General features: G+C 48.5%; 1 protein-coding gene across 8 annotated transcripts in view; it reads left to right on the top strand.

Annotated features, from left to right (window-relative positions):
* The window catches only part of TAOK3 (TAO kinase 3), a 128,902-nt gene that overhangs the window by 77,326 nt on the left and 30,085 nt on the right, over nt 1–21,491 (top strand). For 7 of the 8 annotated variants that reach the window (XM_058158062.1, XM_058158061.1, XM_058158060.1 and 4 more), the window contains one exon: nt 4,003–4,137. The exons of the other annotated variant lie outside the window; for it this stretch is intronic. In XM_058158062.1, coding sequence (XP_058014045.1) covers nt 4,003–4,137 — 135 coding nt within the window. The remainder of the gene's footprint in view (nt 1–4,002; nt 4,138–21,491) is intronic. 8 annotated transcript variants of the gene reach the window in all.

The raw sequence follows: 21,491 nt of genomic DNA, 5'->3' as shown, positions 1-21,491 counted from the left end.
CCACCAAAGCCAACCTAATGAGACTAATAAGTTTTTCTAGCGCAGCACTTCGCGTCTGTGCGTAATAACTAAAAACTCACGCCTGCCCGTTCGCCCTTTGACGGCCTTCAGTCAGCCTAAACCATGCGCCAAAGCGCAGACATTTTGAACCGAGGCACCGTTAGCTTAACGCGTCCGTGGGATCCATGACTCCCGTGGAATTGAAATTTCAAGGAGCTTCACCCTGCCGGATGTTTTCTCAAAAGTGATGGCCACCGCAGCGTTGCCGTGGCCCGTTGCGGTCACACGATTGCCGATTTCCGAAACTCCCCGCCGTTCCTGTAAGCAAAGTCATTGGGGAAGCCAGCGGGAAATCGAAAATCGCTCCTGCTCCTACTGTATTTTGACCCACGCGTAGTCTTTCTGTTTACCTGGTTAGGTAAGGAACCCTCTCTGAAAAGATGACCCCCGACACGTCTTGGGTTATCCAGTTTGATTTTAAAGGTACTTTGGAGGGGCTGCAGCTTTTTTTTTTTACAGGAATCCTGTCTCTTTTCCACAGCAAACAAATTACAAGAAACAGATTCCTGGGCAAACATATTCCTGACCCCAGCTGGACCAAAGCATCTTTTGGACGCTTGGCAACTGACTCGCATTTATGACGGTCACGGTGTCCCGGGGTCCTCTTTTACGACTTTCTGACAAGCAAAGTCAATGGGGAAGCCAGATTCACTTAACAACCAAGTGACCAATTTAACAACTGCAGGGATTCACTTAACAATTGTTGGCAAGAAAAGTCGTAAAAACGGAGCGAAATTCACTTAACAAAAGTTTCGCTTAGCCACACAAATCACTGTCATCTTTTAACGGCCCCAAAATCCCTTGCAGGGTGGAGTCTGGGCAACTGAATGGAACTAGCAGAATGGTTACTGGCCAGATGCCCTTCCTGTTGCCAGTACTGAGTTTTGTTCGGCAGATATATTCTCATCGTGCCCAGAGAGAGAGAGAAATATCTGCCTCTACCTAGGATCGAACTCACAGCCTCCTGATTGTGAGGCGAGAGCTGCACCTCTAGGCCACCGCACCACTCCTCGCTTAGCCACACGAATGCGGGGCTCAACTGCCGTAAGTCGAGAACCACCCGTAGCTTATAAGTGATAAATCATGGCTTAGAAAACCCGCCATGGCTTGCCAACCATGCCCGGCCTCCAAATCTTGAGATGATTAAATGGTGCCCCATCAAATTTCTTGCAAGAACCTGCTTTTGCTGAATGATGGAAGGTTAGAAAGTTTTGCAAAATCAGACGTCTCTCAGCGGCACAGAAGAGACGGGGACTCCTCAAGTTGCAACCAATCGTTTAATGTCAAAAGTGAGAGCCACCCCTGGGAGAAAAAAAAGTAATCTAAGGACTGATCCTTGCGCTTCCAACCTTTAGACCGCTGGAGTCCCTGCACTCGGGTGATCCAAACTGGGTGTGACTCACTTAAAAGACCGCCTTGCTTGGGCGTGGAAGTTCTGGTGCACCGTTGCGGTCATAAGTCGAGGACTACCTGCGTGCGATGATGATTTTACGAGGACCGTCTTTTAAGAATTTGTTAGGAAATTCCCACGTCTTGCCAGAGCTGGGAACCTGGAAGGAAGTTTTTTGAGGATACCAACAGAATAACAACCCTAAACCAGGTTTCAAAATTTGGCCAACTCGTACAACCTGGTTTGCGGCCCACACCCTTGTGTGTTTGTTGTGTGTGCTGGAACCCGCCTCCTTTTGCGTGTGTTTTCTTTTAACAACGAATTTGTTTCCCAGCCAGTTTGACACTTTACAAGCTGTAGCCAACTTCGCTTCGCAAACCTGTTCCCGCCAGAGTCTCTTGGCAGCAGCCTCAAAGCAGCGCCAGAGCCAATACAGTCTGGACCATACCGTAGTCCTCGTTTAGCGACTGCCTCGGCGACGGTGACGAATAAATCAATCCCCTGTCCACCCACCCCCCCACCAACCCTCACCTCCCCCAGCCTTTGCACCGATGACCTTCTCAGGAGCGCAAAGCGAAGCCAACTTGCAATCCGGCCATCGGCAGCGTGGCGGTTTTAAGTGAGCGACTGCTACGCTCAGCGACTTCGGCCCCAGTTGTGGTCGTTAAACGAGGACCCTTCCCCCGCCCCCCGTTATTTGATGCCCGCATTCCTACACCTGGCAAAAATGCAAGTTGTTTTTTTTTTTTTAAATGTCGGTCACATACGCCAACCCCAATGACTTTGCCAGCATCTACGACTCGCTCGTTCACTTGACCACAGATGACCCCCAGCCCCGCCCCACGTAAGTGGGTTTTTACACCCGCCGTCGAGCCCGTTTTCACGACCAGTGGAAGGAAGACAGCCATGTATCCGCCTCTCCCCGTTTCACAGATGGACCCACTGAGGTTCGGAACGGGGTTGGGAGGTCAGTAGGTAGGTAGCAAAGCTTAGGGCCACCCAGTCTGTGCGTTGACGGGCCATCACACGTGTGTGCACACGCGTGTCTTCCGAATCGGGACCCGCTCTGGGTCAAAAGCCCTCTTCCCTTCCCCCCCACCACCACCACCACCAAAGGCCCTGCATATCCTCCCCTCCCTTCCATCGTCTCTCTATAGCTCCTTCGGCCCCCGCTTACCCATCCCTTCCCCACGCCCCAAAGGTGCCCGCGCACGAGGCAATGCACATCCCCTCCTGGTTCAGGCTCTCACGCTTGTACGGGTGGGGGGGGGGAAAAGTGGGCTCTGTCTCTTTAAATGTGAAAGGAAAAAAAAAAAACAAAAAAGCCCCTTCTCATCCCTTTACAAGGCTATGGAAAGAAAATGCTAGAATCGTGCACGATCATGACTAGAAAGCAGCATTTCTGAGTGGCCACCGAAATCTTCGGAGCACCCCGATATATAGAAGCCAGAGCGGGTGGTGGTTGTTCTGGTTTTTTTTTTTTTTTTTTAAATTATTATTATTTTTTTGGGTGTGTTTTTTTTTTTTCCTTCCTTTTTTTTCTTCCCCCCACCCCCTTGCTCCCGCTTTTTGGCTTTTGCATTTTTTTCCCCCTTTTTTTTTTCTTCTTCCCCTCCTCCTCCTCCTCCTCTTCCTCCTCCTCCTCCTCCTCCTCCTTCAGGCTGTAGCCAGCCAGGCAGAAAATGCTTCTCCAGAGCAGATAGCCGAGTTCAGAGAGGTGTAAGGGGGGGAGAGAGAGAGAGAGAGAGAGAGAAGGGGGGGCCGGGAAAAAAAAAAGGAGAGAGGGGGAGAGGAGGAAAAAAAAAAGGGAAAGGAAAAAAAAAAAGAAAGAAAGAAAAAACCCCAGGCTGGACAAGGGAATGAGGCAAATCCTTACTCCTTTTTTCAAAGGCGGCAGCAGGAAAGGGAGCAGCGTTTTTTCTAGCCATGGAAACCATTTTTTTAAAGCGATTATTTGGGCGCAGCGTTCTCAGCCAGCAGCGCTTCTGAGGACTCCTCTCACAGCTCTGCAGTGCTCGGCGGCGGCATCGGCGTTTCCAATGCTCTTTTTGGGACCGATGTGATTTCTTTTGGAGGTTATAAAGGCTCCCCCCCCCCCTTTTCCCCACCTCCAAAAATTACCAAAAAAAAAAAAAAGGAGGAGAGAGAGAGAAAGAGGAGAGAAGGAAGGAAGGAAGGGGAAAAGAAAGAATCCAAGGAAAAAAACAAAAAAGGAAGAAGAAGAAGAAGAAGGAGAAGGAGAGAAACCTGCCGGGGAATTCAGGAGGCAGCAGCATCCCACTTAGCAATCAGCTGACGGAAAGGAAGAAGGAGAAAGAAGAAGAAGGAAGGAAGGAAGGAAGGAAGGAAGGAAGGAGCAGAGGAAGGAGTGCTGACAATGTGGTGCCCGCTTGGTTTCGTACCGCGATTGCTGTGAGGGTCTATCAAGAGCCTCAGAGCCAAACTATGCATTTCAAACAGCCGGGCTTATGTGAAAAGCAGGGTGAGCGCAAGGCTGCTGGCGAAGAAAGAGCACAAGCGGACTTTCTCCTTCTTTTTATCCATTTCTGCAGGATCATGTATTCATAAGGGATGAGGTGGGCCAAGGGGAGCGGAGGCCTGAACTGCGGCCTACTCATTCGGTCCAGAATCAGGCCCTTCACTACCGGAACAGAGAACCATTTGCCACAATCAGATCAGCATCATTGGTAAGCCGCTACCACACCCCTTATCCTGTTGTCTCCTCTCTCTCTCTCTCTCTCTCTCTCTCACATCCTCTCCCCCCTTTCCCTTCCCCATCACCCCATCGCCTCCTCCCCTCCCCCCGATGTGACACTCCGGTCTAGGGAAGGGGGTCAAGCCGTTCTCCTCTTATCCCCCCCCCGCCCCCCCCCACCCCAAAGACCCTCCATTCCATGCCTCCCACCCATTTCTTTTTTTTTTTTTTTAAATTTCTTCTCCTTCTTCCTTTTTTTTTTCTCCCCCCCCCTCTTTCCCGCCGGGGGCAAGGGAGAGGAGGAGGAGGGAGGGGGGCTGTTGGCATAGCAACCAGATATTGTAATATATATATATATATATATATATATATATATATATATATATATATATATATATATATATATATATATATAATGATGGTGATGGGGACCGGGTGGGGGTCGGGAATGGGGAGGAGGAGGAGGAGGAGGGGGGGGCGCGGCGGCAGTGGCGGCGTTCGGTGCCATGCGGATTATTTTCTCTCTCTGTCTCTCTCCTCTTTCTTTTTTTCTTTCTTTTTTTTTTTTTTTTGCAAATCCTCCCTTCAGCAGCCCCGGGATTTTTTATTTATTTTTTTAGTAGCAGTGGGGTGGGTGGTGGGGAGGAAGAGGGGAGGGTGAAGGGAAAGGGGCTTTAGGGAGAACAGGGGCTCTGGATAGGGATGGGTGTAAAAAAAGCATGCCTGTTGGTGAGGGTGGTGCTCGCACACGCACACGAGCGTGTGTGTGTGTGTGTGTGTGTGTGTGTGTGTGCTTGTCTAATCTATCTATCTCTGCATCTACATCCATCCATCCATCCATCCATCCATCTATCTAATCTCTCTCTCTCTCTCTCTCTCTCTCTATCCGCCTCTAATTGGTTCGCTCCACATCGCATCCATTTTTGGGGAGCATTATCTGTCTGGGGTGGGGGTGGGGCAGCGAGGGGGGTGGGGCCCCGGGGCCGACTCCGAAGTATTGATGATTATCATTTTAATTTGAACGAGCGGTGATGGATCTGAGCGAAGGGAAGAAGGGGACAGCTGGGCTCCGCTCAGCCCCCCGGTTTGGCGAGGCGAAAGCTGTTTGCATTTCATTCAATAATAACTCCGGCGGTGGCTGGCTGGCTGGCTGGCTGGCGGCCGTTCGTACCCGTTTGCAACCGAAAGGCGTTTTTCTTTTTTTCTTTTTCTTTTTTTTGCTTTCCCTGTTCCCACCGGTCCATGTTTTTTTATTAAAAAAAAAGAGAGAGAGAGAAAGGGTGGGAGAGGGACTAAGGTCTAGCATTCTTGCGGGAGGGATACAGGGTATATAGATAGATGGATGGATAGATATGTCTGTTAAACATACATATATATATATATATGTATATGTATATGTATATATATATATATATGTATATGTATATGTATATGTATATGTATATGTATATATGTATGTATAAAAGGGTGGAGGGAGGGTGTTTTCTCCTGAAAATGGGAGGCTGGTGAAGGAGAAGGGAGGAGGAGGGCGAGCGAGGCTGGTAGCAACAGCGGGAGTGGAATTTGTACTCTAGCAAATGTGGTTGCTAGCGCTGCCTTTGTAGTAGGAAAAGGGGTGTGTACCGATGGAGTAGAAGGTCTGGGCTCCCCCCATCCTTACCTCCCCTTCTCTCTCTCTCTCTCTCTCTCTCTCTCCTCTCTCTCTCACACACACATGCACACATACACACACAGATAAGATAGGCAGAGCCCGGAATCAGGGATGCAAAAAAAACAAAAAACAACCACACACACACACACACACAAAAACCACACCAAACCCCCCTGGACCAGAAGGGTAGCCAGCAGAGTCCGCCTGTTTGGTTCCTTTCCTCTCTATCTCTCTCTCTTTTTTTTTTTTCCACCCGTCTCTCTCTCTCTCTCTCCATCTCTCTCTCCCTCTCTCTCTTCCCCCCCCCTCCGTCCTCCTCCTCCATGCAAAACGCTAAGAAATCATTTAGTATTTCGGCCAAATCTCAGTATTAGAGGTCACATGGGCAGAGAGAGAGAGAGAGAGAGGGAGAGAGAGAGGAGGGGGGGAGATTTAGAAGGTGCCCAGCGCTTGGCCAGTTGCATTTGCTGGCTGCCATTATGACATCATCTGGAGCCAGCCCAGAAATTACAATGGTCTAACCCTCTCCTCTCGGTGTTTTCTCCTCTTGCCTTGCATTTGAATGATGCTATTTTTCACCTCCTTCCTTCCTTCCTTCCTTCCTTCCTTCCTTCCTTCCTTCCTTCCTTCCTTCCTTCCTTCCTTCTTTCCTTCCTCCTCTCCTCTCCTCCTCCTCCTCCTCTTCCTCCATTGCTGTCTCCCGGAGTCCTCTTCCCCTCCATAGCGCATCTGTCTCCCCCCCCACCCTCCCCACAAGCCCAGCCCACCCCCGTTGCTGCCGCTGCTTTTCCAGCACATCAAAAGCAGCTTGCCAGGAGCCGTGGCGGGGTTGCGATGGGCAAAGGAATGGGGGCAGGCAGGAATGGGAAGTCCTTTACCCTGGGTGCTGGAAACCCGGGGAGTTTACGGCATTGCTCACGCGCTTCCCTGGCATGGAGCCCAGGATGGGTGTGTATGTGTGTGTGTGTGTGTGTGTGCCCTCTCTCTCTCTCTCTCTCTCTCTGGTGTAGGGTAGTGTGGCACGAGGGAAGTGCCAACTTGGCGATTGACCTGAATGCATGGCGAAAGGCTGTAGGCTTCCCCCCACGGCGAAAGGCTGTAGGCTTCCCCCCACCTGCTTCAAATGGGCTTTTCATCTTTGGTTTGTGGTGTTTTTTTCCCCCCCTTTTTTTTTTTTTTAAAAAAAGAGAGAATCTATCTAATACCTTGAACCGGGGGGGTAGAACCTCTCTTTACTACGAAGCTGGCTCCCTTCCAGCAAAAAAAAATAAAAAAAATTACTACGGTCAACCTCCTCGGTTTGTTCCCGTGCCTCAGTTTTTCGGAAATGCTTAGCTGGGCATCCTTTTAGGCAGCTGAAGCAACGCTGTGACAGATAGGAGGAGGAAGCATGGGCCATTGGCGGGTTCCCTCGCCCGACCGTTCATGGGCTTCGGAGTCCCTCTCTGAACCCACCCACCCCCACCCCCCCAATCCCGCTTGGGTCCGAGGCACTCGGTCAGCGGAGGCGTGTTCCGCAGGCTGGCGTTCGGTGATCTCTTGCTCGCCTGGGGGGGGCATATTTCTTTTTATTTTATCAATTATATCCCACGTTTTGAGCTGCCCCCTCCCCCCCCATGAGTGGTGTGCTAAACGGAGGCATCTTTGCAGAGTCACACTCTTCCCCGACAACCTGAAAAGGGGAATTTTGTGGGTGTTTTTTTCCCTTTTTTTTTAAAAAAAAATGTTGGCCAGACCCTAGAAACCTCCTTGAGTTGCACCTTTTCGTGGGGGGCACAGAAAGGGCCACTGCCATGGAGCCTGGAAGGGGTGTGTGTGTGTGTGTGTGTGTGTGTGTGTGTGTGTGTGTGTTTGTCCATGACTTTTATCTCCTGTTGATGCTATATGAGAATAAAATCGGATAGCTAGCCAGCTCTGGTTCTTGTTTTCACCTTTGTCATTTCACACCGAATGATTGCTCCCCTCCCTCCTCAAAAGGCAACTGGGATTTTCTGGGTTGTTGTTTTGTTTTGTTTTTTCTTGGAAGACGTCTCTCTTCTCATCCCAAGAAGCTTCTTCGGCTCTTAAGAAAGAACTGAACTGAGACCCGAAGAAGCTTCTTCGGATGAGAAGCGAAAGGTCTTCAGGGCCAAAGCAGAAAGTCCAAGTTAACTCTTGTGGAATGGGAGGGGGAGGGCGGGGGGGGCGGGAAGCACCTTTGGGACAACCTGGATGACTTGAGCATCTCCGTAGACTCAGTGGTAGTTTATTTTATCATAAACCACCCATGGGCCGCACAGCGCACTAAGCCAGAACCAGACCAACCTCAGCAGTTGGGTGAACCTCACGTCCCCCCCCCCCTCCTCCATCTCCCAATCGGGATCGCCTCCGAGAAGACACGCGTGTCATTCAGAGCAGGGGTCTCCAACCTTGGCAACTTTTAAGCCTGGTGGACTTCAACTCCCAGAATTCCTCAGCTCTGGGAGTTGAAGTCCACAAGTCTTAAAATGACCAAGGCTGAGAAAACTCCGGGAGTTGAAGTCCACAAGTCTTAAAGTGGCCAAGGTTGCTGGCTGAGAAACTCTGGGAGTTGAAGTCCACAAGTCTTAAAATGACCAAGGCTGAGAAACTCCGGGAGTTGAAGTCCACAAGTCTTAAAGGGGCCAAGATTGCTGGCTGAGAAACTCTGGGGAGTTGAGGTCCACAAGTCTTAAAGTGGCCAAGGTTGGAGACCCCTGATTCAAAGGACACGCTAACTCCTTAGAAGGGTAGACCTAACTCATAAAAAAAAAAGCCATCTGGGACCGCCAGAGGTGACTTAATTCTTCATAGCCAGGTCTATAAGGGAATACCTTTCTTACCTGTTGGAAGCTTGTGCCCCTTCAGGAGTTCAGCTCACCTGTGTGAGGGGGACACGACAACAACTAACTTAGCTCTTTCCAACTTTGCTATGTTTCTCTTCCCCTGAGGGTATTGGTGTTCTGGGGGGGGGGAGAGGCTTAATTGGACCAGTGACTTTGGAGTTGTGGGTTATACATTTCTTCACAACTCCCACTCCCCTCCTTCGCCTCCCCACCCAACCCCTGGCTGCCAAGTTTCCATCCGACCTTCTTAATAATTCTCACTTCTCGATTGGCATCTTATCTGACTCTGGAACACGGGGTCTCCAACCTTGGCAATGTTTAAGCCTGGCGGACTTCAACTCCCAGAATGCCCCAGCCAGCAAAGCCAAACCAGAAGGCAAAAGCCAAAGCAAAGCTGGCTGGCTGGGGCATTCTGGGAGTTGAAGTCCACAAGTCTTAAAGTGGCCAAGATTGCTGGCTGAGAAAGTCTGGGAGTTGAAGTCCACAAGTCTTAAAGTGACCAAGATTGCTGGCTGAGAAACTCTGGGGAGTTGAGGTCCACAAGTCTTAAAGTGGCCAAGGTTGGAGACCCCTGATTCAAAGGACACGCTAACTCCTTAGAAGGTCTTCAGGGCCAAAGCAGAAAGTCCAAGTTAACTCTTGTGGAATGGGAGGGGGAGGGCGGGGGGGGCGGGAAGCACCTTTGGGACAACCTGGATGACTTGAGCATCTCCGTAGACTCAGTGGTAGTTTATTTTATCATAAACCACCCATGGGCCGCACAGCGCACTAAGCCAGAACCAGACCAACCTCAGCAGTTGGGTGAACCTCACGTCCCCCCCCCCCTCCTCCATCTCCCAATCGGGATCGCCTCCGAGAAGACACGCGTGTCATTCAGAGCAGGGGTCTCCAACCTTGGCAACTTTTAAGCCTGGTGGACTTCAACTCCCAGAATTCCTCAGCTCTGGGAGTTGAAGTCCACAAGTCTTAAAATGACCAAGGCTGAGAAAACTCCGGGAGTTGAAGTCCACAAGTCTTAAAGTGGCCAAGGTTGCTGGCTGAGAAACTCTGGGAGTTGAAGTCCACAAGTCTTAAAATGACCAAGGCTGAGAAACTCCGGGAGTTGAAGTCCACAAGTCTTAAAGGGGCCAAGATTGCTGGCTGAGAAACTCTGGGGAGTTGAGGTCCACAAGTCTTAAAGTGGCCAAGGTTGCTGGCTGAGAAACTCTGGGAGTTGAAGTCCACAAGTCTTAAAGTGGCCAAGGCTGAGAAACTCCGGGAGTTGAAGTCCACAAGTCTTAAAGGGGCCAAGATTGCTGGCTGAGAAACTCTGGGGAGTTGAGGTCCACAAGTCTTAAAGTGGCCAAGGTTGCTGGCTGAGAAACTCCGGGAGTTGAAGTCCACAAGTCTTAAAGTGGCCAAGATTGCTGGCTGAGAAAGTCTGGGAGTTGAAGTCCACAAGTCTTAAAGTGACCAAGATTGCTGGCTGAGAAACTCTTTTCCATCCGACCTTCTTAATAATTCTCACTTCTCGATTGGCATCTTATCTGACTCTGGAACACGGGTCTCCAACCTTGGCAATGTTTAAGCCTGGCGGACTTCAACTCCCAGAATGCCCCAGCCAGCAAAGCCAAACCAGAAGGCAAAAGCCAAAGCAAAGCTGGCTGGCTGGGGCATTCTGGGAGTTGAAGTCCTCCAGGCTTAAAGTTGCCAAGGTTGGAAGACCCCTACTTTGGAAAGCACGTTTGCTGCCCGCTCTCGCCATCCCGAATCTGAAATTTTGAGGAAACCCCAAGTGTTTTGAAGAAGTGCAAGGAAGCGTAATTCCGGCGGCCCTTGAAAAAAGAGTGACTTGTGGGCCGTTTTTCACCCGTGGCAGGCATTCCCAGGGTCACATGATCGAAATTCAGAGGCTTGGCCACCGGCTCATATTTATGACGGTTGTGATCCCCTTTTGGGGAATTTTCAGACCGAGCAAAGTCAACGGGGAAATCTGCGGAGGTTCTCAACCGTACAGACCGTGGTTGTCCTAGAGGCGACTTGTTTTTCTTGGAAAACGTTTCGCTTCTCATCTAAGAAGCTTCTTTAGCTCCGGACTGGATGTTGGGGAAGGGAAGGATCAGTGGTGGGGATTCAGCCAGTTCGCACCACTTCGGGAGAACCGGTTGTTAACGTTCTGAGCAGTTTGGTAAACTGGTGGTTGGGGAAAAAAATCATTAGGGCAGAGAACCGGTTGTTAAATTATTTGAATCCCACCATTGGGAAGGATTGATACTCCTTGCAGACAGCTGGTCATTTGCCTCATTGTAGAGAGTCATTGAGGCCACTTGGAAGTTTTATCTGTGTCCTAAGGGGTCACTTGAGTAGTGCGAATGGGTGTGGAGCCTTTCAGCCGTCCCAAGAAGTTTCCACACCCATCTGCACCCACTCAGGTGACCTTGAGGATGCACATAAAAACTCCCAAGTGGCCTCAACGACTCTCTAAAAAGGATGCAAATGACCGGCTGTCTGCAAGGCATAATCAATCCTTCCATTCATTCCCCACCATCCGGTCAGAGCTGAAGAAGCTTTTCGGACGAGAAGCGAAACATCTTCGAAAGAAAAAAAAAAACAAAGTCCAGTTGCCTTTAAAAAAACAACAACAAAAAACACACCTTTGGGTCAACCGGGGAAGCCAGATCCACCTAATAACCGTGTGAGTCACTTAACAGCTGCAGGGATCCATTTAACGACGGTGGCAAGAAAGGGCGTAAAATGGGCAACACTCTCTTAGCGAACGTCCCATTCAGCGACAGAAACATGGATACTACCTGTATCCAAGTGATGAGGAACCCAGAGGGGTTGCAAGATCAGATCGCCCCGCCCCCAACCTCCCCCCTCCCCCATCTTCTAGTTACCTGCTCCTAGTTTGAGTGACATGAGACTAGTAAGGATCTGCAGAGTAATCCCTGCAGGTGGATCCCCCGTTTTTCCAGATCTCATGCCCAACTCTTGGAATTTCCCTCCATCACGCCCGTCCTTCAAAACACACCTGAGTGACTTTGCCTCTGACACCAAGCCACAAAGCATCATCTACAGACCACACCTAGTCCTCGACTTACGACAGTTCATTTAGTGACCGTTCAAAGTTACATCCCGCCCCCCCCGCCCCCCAAAAAGATGATTTAGGACCGTTTTTCTCCCACTTAAAGGCCTTCATAGTAGTCAACCCACGATCACGCGATCAAAATTCAGACATTTGGCAATCGTTTCCTACTTACGATCATTGCCTGTGACTCCCCCCCCCCCAGGTCAGGTGATCACCTTTGGGCAAGCCAGATTCACTTAACAACCAGGTTACTGGCTTATCGACGGCGTCGATTCGCTTAACGACCGGGAAAAGAAAGGTCGTAAACGGGGGGAAAAACTCATGGGACAAACGTCTCCACTTAGTGAGAGAAATCTTGGGGCTCAATTACGGTCGTAAGTAGAGGACTACCTATACAACAACCGGGTGTGTCAAGCACAAAAAAAAAAACCAAATAAGACCCAGTGTAGTTTTAATGCAAGGTTAGAACGTTGCCATAATTTATTTATTTATTATTTATTTATTTAGCTTATCAAGCATGTATAAGATAACAGCTGTTAAGTCTAACCGTGATTATAAATACAGGAAATGGATACAAATAAATAATGTCATAGAGATGAGGAGGATTGACTGTTGTAACGGCCACTAAATGAATAGTTGTAAGTCAAGAACTGTCTGTATGCTGGTCATAAGGATGCTGGAAGGGACCTTGGAGGTCTTCTAGTCCAGCCCCCTGCTCAAGCAGGAAAACCTATACTATTTCAGATAAATGGCTGTCTGGTTTCTTCCTGAAAACCTCCATGATTTCTGGAGGCAAGCTGTTCCACTGGTTAATTGTCCTCACTGTTAGGAAGTTTCTCCTCAATTCCAGATCCATAAGCACAAACAAAGGAAATCGCGAAAGCCCAACTGGTTCAGCGATTAAGGCATCGGGCTAGAAACCCGGAGACAGCGAGTTCTAGTCTCGCCTTAAGGCACAAAGCCATCTGGGTGACCTTGAGCCAGTCCCTTTTCTCAGCCCTAAGGAAGGCGGCAATGGCAAACCACTTCTTTAAAAACCTTGCCAAGAAAACTGCAGGGATTTGTCCAAGCACTCTTCGAGAATCGGAGACAATTGAAGAAAAGGAGGGGGGAAAAAGATAGTGGGGAGGAACAGTAGATTTTAACAGGTTGAGGATTCCAAATCATGTGGCTTTTTTATCTCCAGAAATGCCGCATCTTCTAAAACACCCAACAATTCTACAATACGTGCACCTCGCTGTTTAGATATAACAGAATAACAAGGGTTGGAAGGGACCTTGGAGGTCTTCTAGTCCAACCCCCTGCTCAGGCAGGAAACCCTACACCACTTCAGACAAATGGTTGTCCAACATCTTCTTAAAAACTTCCAGTGTTGGAGCTCCCACAACTTCTGGAGGCAAGTCGTTCCACTGGTTAATTGTTCTCACTGGCAGGAAATTCCTCCTTAGTTCTAGGTTGCTTCTCTCCTTGGTTAGTTTCCATCCGTTGCTATCTGTTTTTATCCCGAGGCTCGGAAGAACCTAAAATAAGCTGAAATTTACCCCCTGCAGCTTAAATTAGCTTTAAAAGTTGGCTTAGCTATTAAAAGTTGGTGTAACCTTCCTGTGGTCAGCACTTTGCTGAAGGCATCATGCGGGCAGCTTCCTCCGGGACGTAACTGAAAACAGGCTGTCCAACCAAGGTTTTGAAGGCTCCATTAGCTGGTGAGAATTCATTCTTTTGGCTGCCATCTCTCTTAGGGTTGGCCAGCTGGGCTCCAGATTTTGCCACGGTTCATTTGAGGGTCTGGTCTTCCCAAGGCGCTGCAGTCAATTCAACAGGTCTTCTTCTTCAACTGCCAACTTTTCAGTCTTCCCACCCACCCACCTGGTCTCTCACCCTTATGTTGGATGGAGACTCCAGAGCTTCTAACCCTAGTTGCAGTCTGACCGATGTAGTTCGGATTGCAGTTCGATGACTTTAACTCGGGGGAAACTGATGGAATGACAGAATAACAAAGTTGGAAGGGACCTTGGTGGTCTTCTAATCCAGCGGTCACCAACTGCTGGTCTGTGGACCACTGGTGGCCCGTGAGAAAATTTGGGTGGTCTGCAGAAATATTATTTGCATTTTTTTATCTTGCACTAAATCAGGGGTCCTCAAACTACGGTCCCCGAGACAGATATGTGCAGTGAATGTTTGTGTTGTTGCAGAGAGTCTTCCCCTTTGGGGTCCTTTTGTGTGGGTCGGAGGGGGGCAAAAATTCCAGCTTGGGGTCTACTTCAGTTCGAGGCGTTGGCGAAGGCTGGAGGGAGGTGCTGCTGGTGGCAAAGACAGCCTTGTTCCAGTGGAACTGCATCATGGCCTAGAATTGGTTGACCAGCTCAGCCTGCTGAGCCTCCAGGCGCCGATACCTGGCCTTGCAACCCTGCAGGTCTTCCCTCTGCTTGGAAAGCCTATGCTCCTAGTCCTCAGTGAGGTGCTTCTGCTGAGCCTCCTTCTCGGTCAGATCCAATTTGAGCAGGCAAGGAGTGGCGGGGAGGGGAGGGGAGAGGAGAGTCTGTCGAGGCGCCCCTCGACGTGAGTGACGTTGAGTTGACCACGCCCACCCAGTCACACAACCACCTAACCACGCCCACCCAGCTGGTCATTAGGCAGATCATATTAGTGGTCCGCGGGGTTTAAAATTATGAACGTACTGGTCCCTGAAGTCCGAAAGGTTGGGGACCTCTGTTCTAATCCACCCCTCTGCTCAAGCAGAAGATTCTGTACCACTTCAGACCTCTTATCCAACCTCTTCTTAAAAACTTCCAGTGTTGGAGCATTTACAACTTCTGGAGGCAAGCTGTTCCACTGATTAATTGTTCTCGCTGCCAGGAAATTTCTCCTTAGTTCTAAGTTGCTTCTCTCCTTGATCAGTTTCCACCCGTTGCTTCTTGTTCTACCCTCAGGTGGTTTGGAGAACAGCCCGACTCCCTCTTCTTTGTGGCAACCCCTGAGATATTGGAAGACTGCTGTCATGTCACCCTTGGTCCTTCTTTTTATTAAACTAGACATCCCCAGTTCCTGCAACCGTTCTTCATATGTTTTAGCCTCCAATCCCCTAATCATTTTTGTTGCTCTTCTCTGCACTCTTTCTAGAGTCTCAACATCTTTTTTATATTTTTCTGTATCGTGGTGGCCAAACGTAGACTCAGTATTCCAAGTGTGGCCTCACTAGTGCAGTATAGATATTCCTCGATGTACAGTTAGTTCCAATGGTCCTTGGGGGGGGGAAAATTGACTTACGACCGTTTTTCACCCAATTGCTGCAGCATCCCCATGGTCCCACGATCCAAATTAAGATGCTCGGCATCGGGTTCGTAGTTACGACGGTTGCAGTGTCCTGGGCTTCTGCGATCCGTCTTTACAACCTCCCGACAAGCAAAGTCAATGAATCCAAGATTCATTTATCAACCGTGACAACCCACTTAACGGATGCAGGGATGCCCTTAAGAACGGTGTCCCAAAAGACGTCGTAAAACGGGGCAAGCTCCCTCAACCAGTGTTTCACTTAGCGACATAGTCTCAGTTGTGGTCATAATTTAAAGATTTACCTGTCCAGAGCAGCTGCTAACACTTCATGTGATCTTGAAGCTTTCTCTCTATAGACGCAGCCTAAGGACCGCATTGGCTTTTTTGACGGCTGCAGCACACACGGCGGGCTCATATTTAAGTGGAGGGTCCACCTGGGCTCCAACAGGGCCATCACCATTACTGCTAATTTTTTTTTATTTATTTTTTTTAATTTATATCCCGCCCTTTTCCGAAGATTCAGGGCGGCTTACATTGTGTAAGGCAATAGTCTCATCCTATTTGTATATTTATATACAAAGTCAACTTATTGCCCCCCCCCCAACAATCTGGGTCCTCATTTTACCTACCTTATAAAGGATGGAAGGCTGAGTCAACCTTGGGCCTGGTGGGACTCAAACCTGCAGTAATTGTAATTGCAGGCAGTTGTGTGTTAATAACAGGCTGCATTAGCCTGGTGAGCCATTTCCCAGCCCTTTTAAGCCAGGTATCGCCTATTCTGTACCTGTCTGAGTTTCGTTTTTCTTGCCTACTATAGAATAGAATAGAATAGAATAGAATAGAATAGAATAGAATAGGGAATGGAATATGGAATGGAATATGGAATATGGAATATGGAATATGGAATATGGAATATGGAATATGGAATATGGAATATGGAATGGAATGGAATGGAATGGAACAGAGAATAGAATAGAAGAGTAGAGTAGAGTAGAGCTGAGCTGGAAGGATCCTTGGAGGTCTTCTAGTCCAGCCCCCTGCTCAAGCAGGAGAACATATACCATTTCAGGCAAGCGACTGTCCAGTCTCTTCTTAAAAACCTCCAGCGATGGAGCGCCCACGATTTCTGAATGCAACTTCAGTTCCACTGGTTAGTTGTCCTCACTGTCAGGAAATTCCTCCTTAATTCCAGGTTGCTTCTCTCTTTGATTAGTTTCCATCCAATGCTTCTTCTCCTGCCTTCAGGGGCTTTGGAGGATAATTTGACCCCCATCTTCTCTGTCAGCCGCTCAAATGCTGAAATACCGCTATCATGTCGCCCCTAATTTGTCTTTTCTTTAGATTAGCCCAGGGATCAGCAACCGGTGGCTCTTTTGTCCGTCTGCTGCGGCTCCCTGTCGCTGGTTGGCTCCACAATTGATAGGACATTCGGTTAGGACAGGTAGAGGAAAAAAGATACTGTGCTAGTAGGAGACTCTATGGTGGGGGAACTGGACTTCTGGTCGGCTCCAGAATTGAATGGGGGGGGGACTTCCGGTTAGGACCTTTGTGGCTCTTTGAATGTTTAAGGTTGCCGACCCCTGGACTAGCCAGACCCCAAACCTGCAGCCCTTCTTCGTATGTTTTAGTCTCCAGGCCTTTGATCATCCTAGTTGCTCTTCCCTGCACTTTTTCCAAAGCCTCAACATGCTTCTTGTAGTACGGCGACCAAAACTTGGTTGCCGTATTCCAGGCATGGGCCTTACTAAGGTTTTTGTAAAGTGGCGCTAATCCTTCACGTGATCTTGATTCTGTGCCTCTCTTTATACAACCCAAGATTGCGTTAGCTTTTTTTGGCGGCGGCTGCATACATTGCTGGCTCGTATTCAAATGATCGTCCGCCACTTTTAAGTCCGTTCCTCGCTCCATTCCCGGCATCTCCGGTGAAAGATTTATTCAACGGGACTGAATAAGATCTTTTCGAGAAAGAGTGAACAACCTGTATGAGGTGTTTCTTAAAGCTGGCCTGAATTCAAATGGGAGTTAGTCATACAAGTTTAGCTGTCAGGGTTCCAAGTAACACCCCCAATGAAAGAAAACTCCGAGACATGAAGTTCCTCAAAGTTCCATTTTATTAGAGATGTCATATTGGCACATCTGGGAAAACCCGAACCTGAAAGCTTCCAGGTTTTCCTCATCCAAAGGAAAGTCCAGATCCCTGCCCAGCACCCACATGTCCATCACATCATCCATCCCAACTGCCTCCCAGTCACACCCCTCCAGGTGCAGGGCAAGATGTCCTTGACTCTCTGAGAAAGGAATGTTATTTTGACTACATATCTCCCCAGCTCCATACAATCCCCCCTCCCAGTTTCCCACAGCATTAAATATGGCAGGCCTGAAGATCCAATGAAAAAGATGGCTTCCAGGCCTGACATTAGCTTCACAACCTTCGCGTCCTCTTGAAACAAGCCGCATCCTCCTTATTCATCTCTCTCTCTCTCTCTCTCTCCCTCTGTCAATCATCTTTCCTTCTTTTCGGCATCTGATTTGAAGATTTCATTCCTGATATGTTGCCTGAGGGACATAATCAGCCATGATCATGGTCCTGTAAATATACGTGCTAGTCGTTCCCAACTCTAGGGGGCGGTGCTCATCTCCATTTCAAAGCTGAAGAGCCAGCACTGTCCAATCACGTCTCCATGGTCATGTGGCCGCCATGACTCAACACCAAAGGTGCACAGAACGCTGTTCCCTTCCCACCAAAGGTGGTCCCTATTTTTCTACTTGCATTTTTTACCTGCTTTCGAACTGCTAGGTTGGCAGAAGCTGGGACAAGTCACGGGAGCTCACCCCGTTACGCAGCACTAGGGATTCGAACCTCTGAACTGCCGACCTTTCGATCGACAAGCTCAGCGTCTTAGCCCCTGAGCCACGGCATCCCGCTTTCATGGTCCTATAGTAAAGCCAAAGGAGATGTTTGTGTAAGTCATCAAAGAGAGCCCAACAACATTTTTTTTTTAAATTTGAATTTATATCCCACCCTTCTCCGAAGACTCAGGGCAGTTTACATTGTGTAAGGCAATAGTCTCATCCTATTTGTATATTTATATACAAAGTCAGCTTATTGCCCCCCCCCCAACAATCTGGGTCCTCATTTTACCTACCTTATAAAGGATGGAAGGCTGAGTCAACCTTGGGCCTGGTGGGACTCGAGCCTGCAGTAATTGTAATTGCAGGCAGCTGTGTGTTAATAACAGGCTGCATTAGCAGCCTGAGCCACTTCCCAGCCCAGGGAATTTCTCAGATGGCCAAAAATGACCAAGCACCCCGAGTCTAGAGGAGCGTTTGAGGGGGAGAACGTAGCACCTTCACCTTCCTTAGATCTTCTCCAATGGAGGATAAGTCTGGGAGAAGATCACTCCCAAGATCCAGTCAACATGAACAGAGAACCTTCCTTCCAGCATCCATCTCACAAGCGCTCCATTTTACCTGGGTAGTTTGGCCATGGTTGGGTAAGATTGAAACCAGAAGCAAACTAGTTCAGACTTTTAAAAAAGTAGAGTTGACTAATTGACCTCTTCAGGAGACATTAGCTTCCGGATAACAGAATTTAATGTTTCCTCTGTTCAGTCCATTTGCCACTTTTGCAAGTTGTTCGAGACCAATTGACCTCCAAGGGTCCCTTCCAACCTTATTTATTCCATGTTCTAAACTCACGGGCAAATATTGATGTTACAGATTAACGGATTTGGAAGGGACCTTGTAGGTCATCTAGTCCAACCCCCCACCCAAGCAGGAGACCCTACACCGTTTCTGACAGATGGCAGTCCAGACTCTTCTTGAAAGCCTCCAGTGATGAAGCTCCCACAACTTCTGAAGGCAACTTCTGTTTCATTGGTCGATTGCTCTCCCTATCAGAAAATTCCTCCTTATTTCCAAGTTGAATCTCTCCTTGCTCAGTTTCCATCCATTATTCCTTGTCTGGCCTTCGGATGCTTTGGAAAATAGCTTGACCCCCTTCCTCTTCTCTGTGGCAGCCCCTCAAATATTGGAAGATTCCTATCATGTCTCCCCTGGTCCTTCTCTTCACTAGACTAGCCATGCCTGGTTCCTGCAACCGTTCTTCATATGTTTTAGCCTCCAGTCCCCTAATCATCTTTGCTGCTCTTCTCTGCACTCTTTCTAGAGTCTCAACATCTTTTTTTGTAGTGTGGTGACCAAAACTGGATGCAGTACTCTAGGTGTGGTCTTACTAGAGCTTTAAAGAGTGGTATTAGTACCTCCCTTGATCTTGGTTGGATCTTGGTTGTTAATGCAGCCTAGAACTGTGTTGGCTTTTTTGACTGCCGCTGCACATGGCTGGCTCCTATTTAGCTGGTTGTCCACTAAGACTCCAAGATCCCTCTCACAGTTACTGCTCTTAAGCCTGGTTTCGCCCAGTCTATATGCGTACTTTTGGGTTTTCTTTCCTGAGTGTAAGACTTGACTTTGGTTGAGAAACAGCTGATGTGGCCCCAGAATTATACAAAAAAAGTTTTTGCTTGCGTCTTTGGACTAAGGATCCTGGGGTTTTATGGCAACATTTATTCTGTTTATAAGCCTGCAATTTTTCCAATTTGGTTTTGAGAATGTCACTTGCTTTGGTGAGGTGGTACTTCCTTGACCTTTTTTTGGGGAGATCCAGTTATGGATCTTAGGGACGCGGTGGCTCAGGGGCTAAGACAGCTGAGCTTGTTGATCGAAAGGTCAGCAGTTCGGCGGTTCGAGTCCCTAGTGCTGCCGTGTAACGGGATGAGCTCCCATGACTTGTCCCAGCTTCTGCCAACCTAGCAGTTTCGAAAGCACGTAAAAATGCAAGTAGAAAAAATAGGGACCACCTTTGGTGGGAAGGGAACAGCCTTCCGTGCGCCTTTGGCGTTGAGTCATGCCGGCCACATGACCACGGAGATGTCTTTGGACAGCACTGGCTCTTCGGCTCTGAAACGTAGATGAGCACCGCCCCCTAGAGTCGGGAACGACTAGCACGTAAGTGCAAGGGGAACCTTTGCCTTTTAGTTATGCAGCTTACAAGTTTTTTAAGAGCGGAGCATCAAATATTCCATGCAGAAGCCACCCCTGTCCCTCCCTCCATTCATCTGGGCATGGTAATTACAGGTAGCCGTCACCTGACGACCACAGCGAGGGCCCCAAATCTCCGTTGCTAAGCGAGAAATTTGTTAAGTGAGCTTTGCCCCGTTTTACGACTTTCCTGCCCACGTCTGTTCAGTGAATCCCTTGCCGTTGTTAAATGAGTAACACGGATGTGAAGTGAATCCAGTTTCCCCCTTTGCCTTTGCTTGTCGGAAGGTCGCAAAAAACGGGATTGCGTGACTCTGGGACAACTTGCAGCCGTCGTAAGTTTGAGTCAGTTGTCAAGCATGCGAATGTAAATCGTGTGGCCCTGGGAACGCTGGAACGGTCGTAAGAGTGGGTCATAAGTCACTTTTTCCCCCAAATGGTCACTAAGTGAATTGTTGTAAGTCGAGGACTACCTTTATTTCAGGGTCAGTATATCTTGGCTTTTGGCCAGCATGCCCCACAAAGATCTATGTGACCCTCATGGAACATGACGTATCAGGGGTGAAATGCTCCCAGTTTGGACCAGATCGCCTGATCCGGTAGCGATGGCAGCAGGTGGTTCGGAGAACCGGTAGCAAAAATCCCTGCCTCCCCCCACCCATGCCAGCTGAGCTGCGCGGTCATCAGAATTTTGTTTTGTTTTGTTTTTTTACTTTTAAAAGCATTTTTTCTTCGGCCGAAAAAATGCTTTTAAAAGTAAAAAAAAAAAAAAGAGCCTTTGATGATCACGCGGCTCAGCTGGGATCGTCAGAGGCTTCTAAAAGCACCTTTCAAAGCATTTAAAGCCCCCCCCAAAAAATGCTTTTAAAAGGAAAGAAAAAAAATCCTCTGATGATCAGGCAACTCAGCTGGGATCGTCAGAGGAGCCTTTGAAAAGCAATTTTTCTACAACCTCTTTGGCCGAAGAGGTTGTAGAAAAAATTCTTTTAAAAGTAAAAAAAAAAAAAAAAAGCCTTTGATGATCGCGCGGCTCAGCTGGGATCGTCAGAGGCTTCTAAAAGCACCTTTAAAAGCATTTAAAGGCCCCCCAAAAAAATGCTTTTAAAAGGAAAGAAAAAAATCCTCTGACGATCAGGCAACTCAGCTGGGATCATCAGAGGAGCCTTTGAAAAGCAATTTTTCTACAACCTCTTCGGCCGAAGAGGTTGTAGAAAAAATGCTTTTAAAAGTAAAAAAAAAAAAATTGGCCACGCCCACCAAGTCGCATTACCCCCCCCCACTAAGCCACACCCACAGAACCGGTAGTAACAAATTTTACATTTCACCCCTGTGACGTATCTCTGAAAATATGGACGTTCTACCAGGCCAAGGGTTCGGATGAGCCCTTGTAGGACTTGTTTTAAGGAGTTGCCTTTTCCAAGTGTGTATGCTTTATTCTCCTTATTGATTAGATTAGAGTAGAGTAGAATAGA

This window comes from Ahaetulla prasina, chromosome 15 (genome assembly GCF_028640845.1).
Source record: "Ahaetulla prasina isolate Xishuangbanna chromosome 15, ASM2864084v1, whole genome shotgun sequence".
Classification (NCBI taxonomy): Eukaryota; Metazoa; Chordata; class Lepidosauria; order Squamata; family Colubridae; genus Ahaetulla; species Ahaetulla prasina.
Note: the sequence above shows the minus strand (reverse complement) of the source record. Positions and strands in the feature narration are given on the sequence as shown.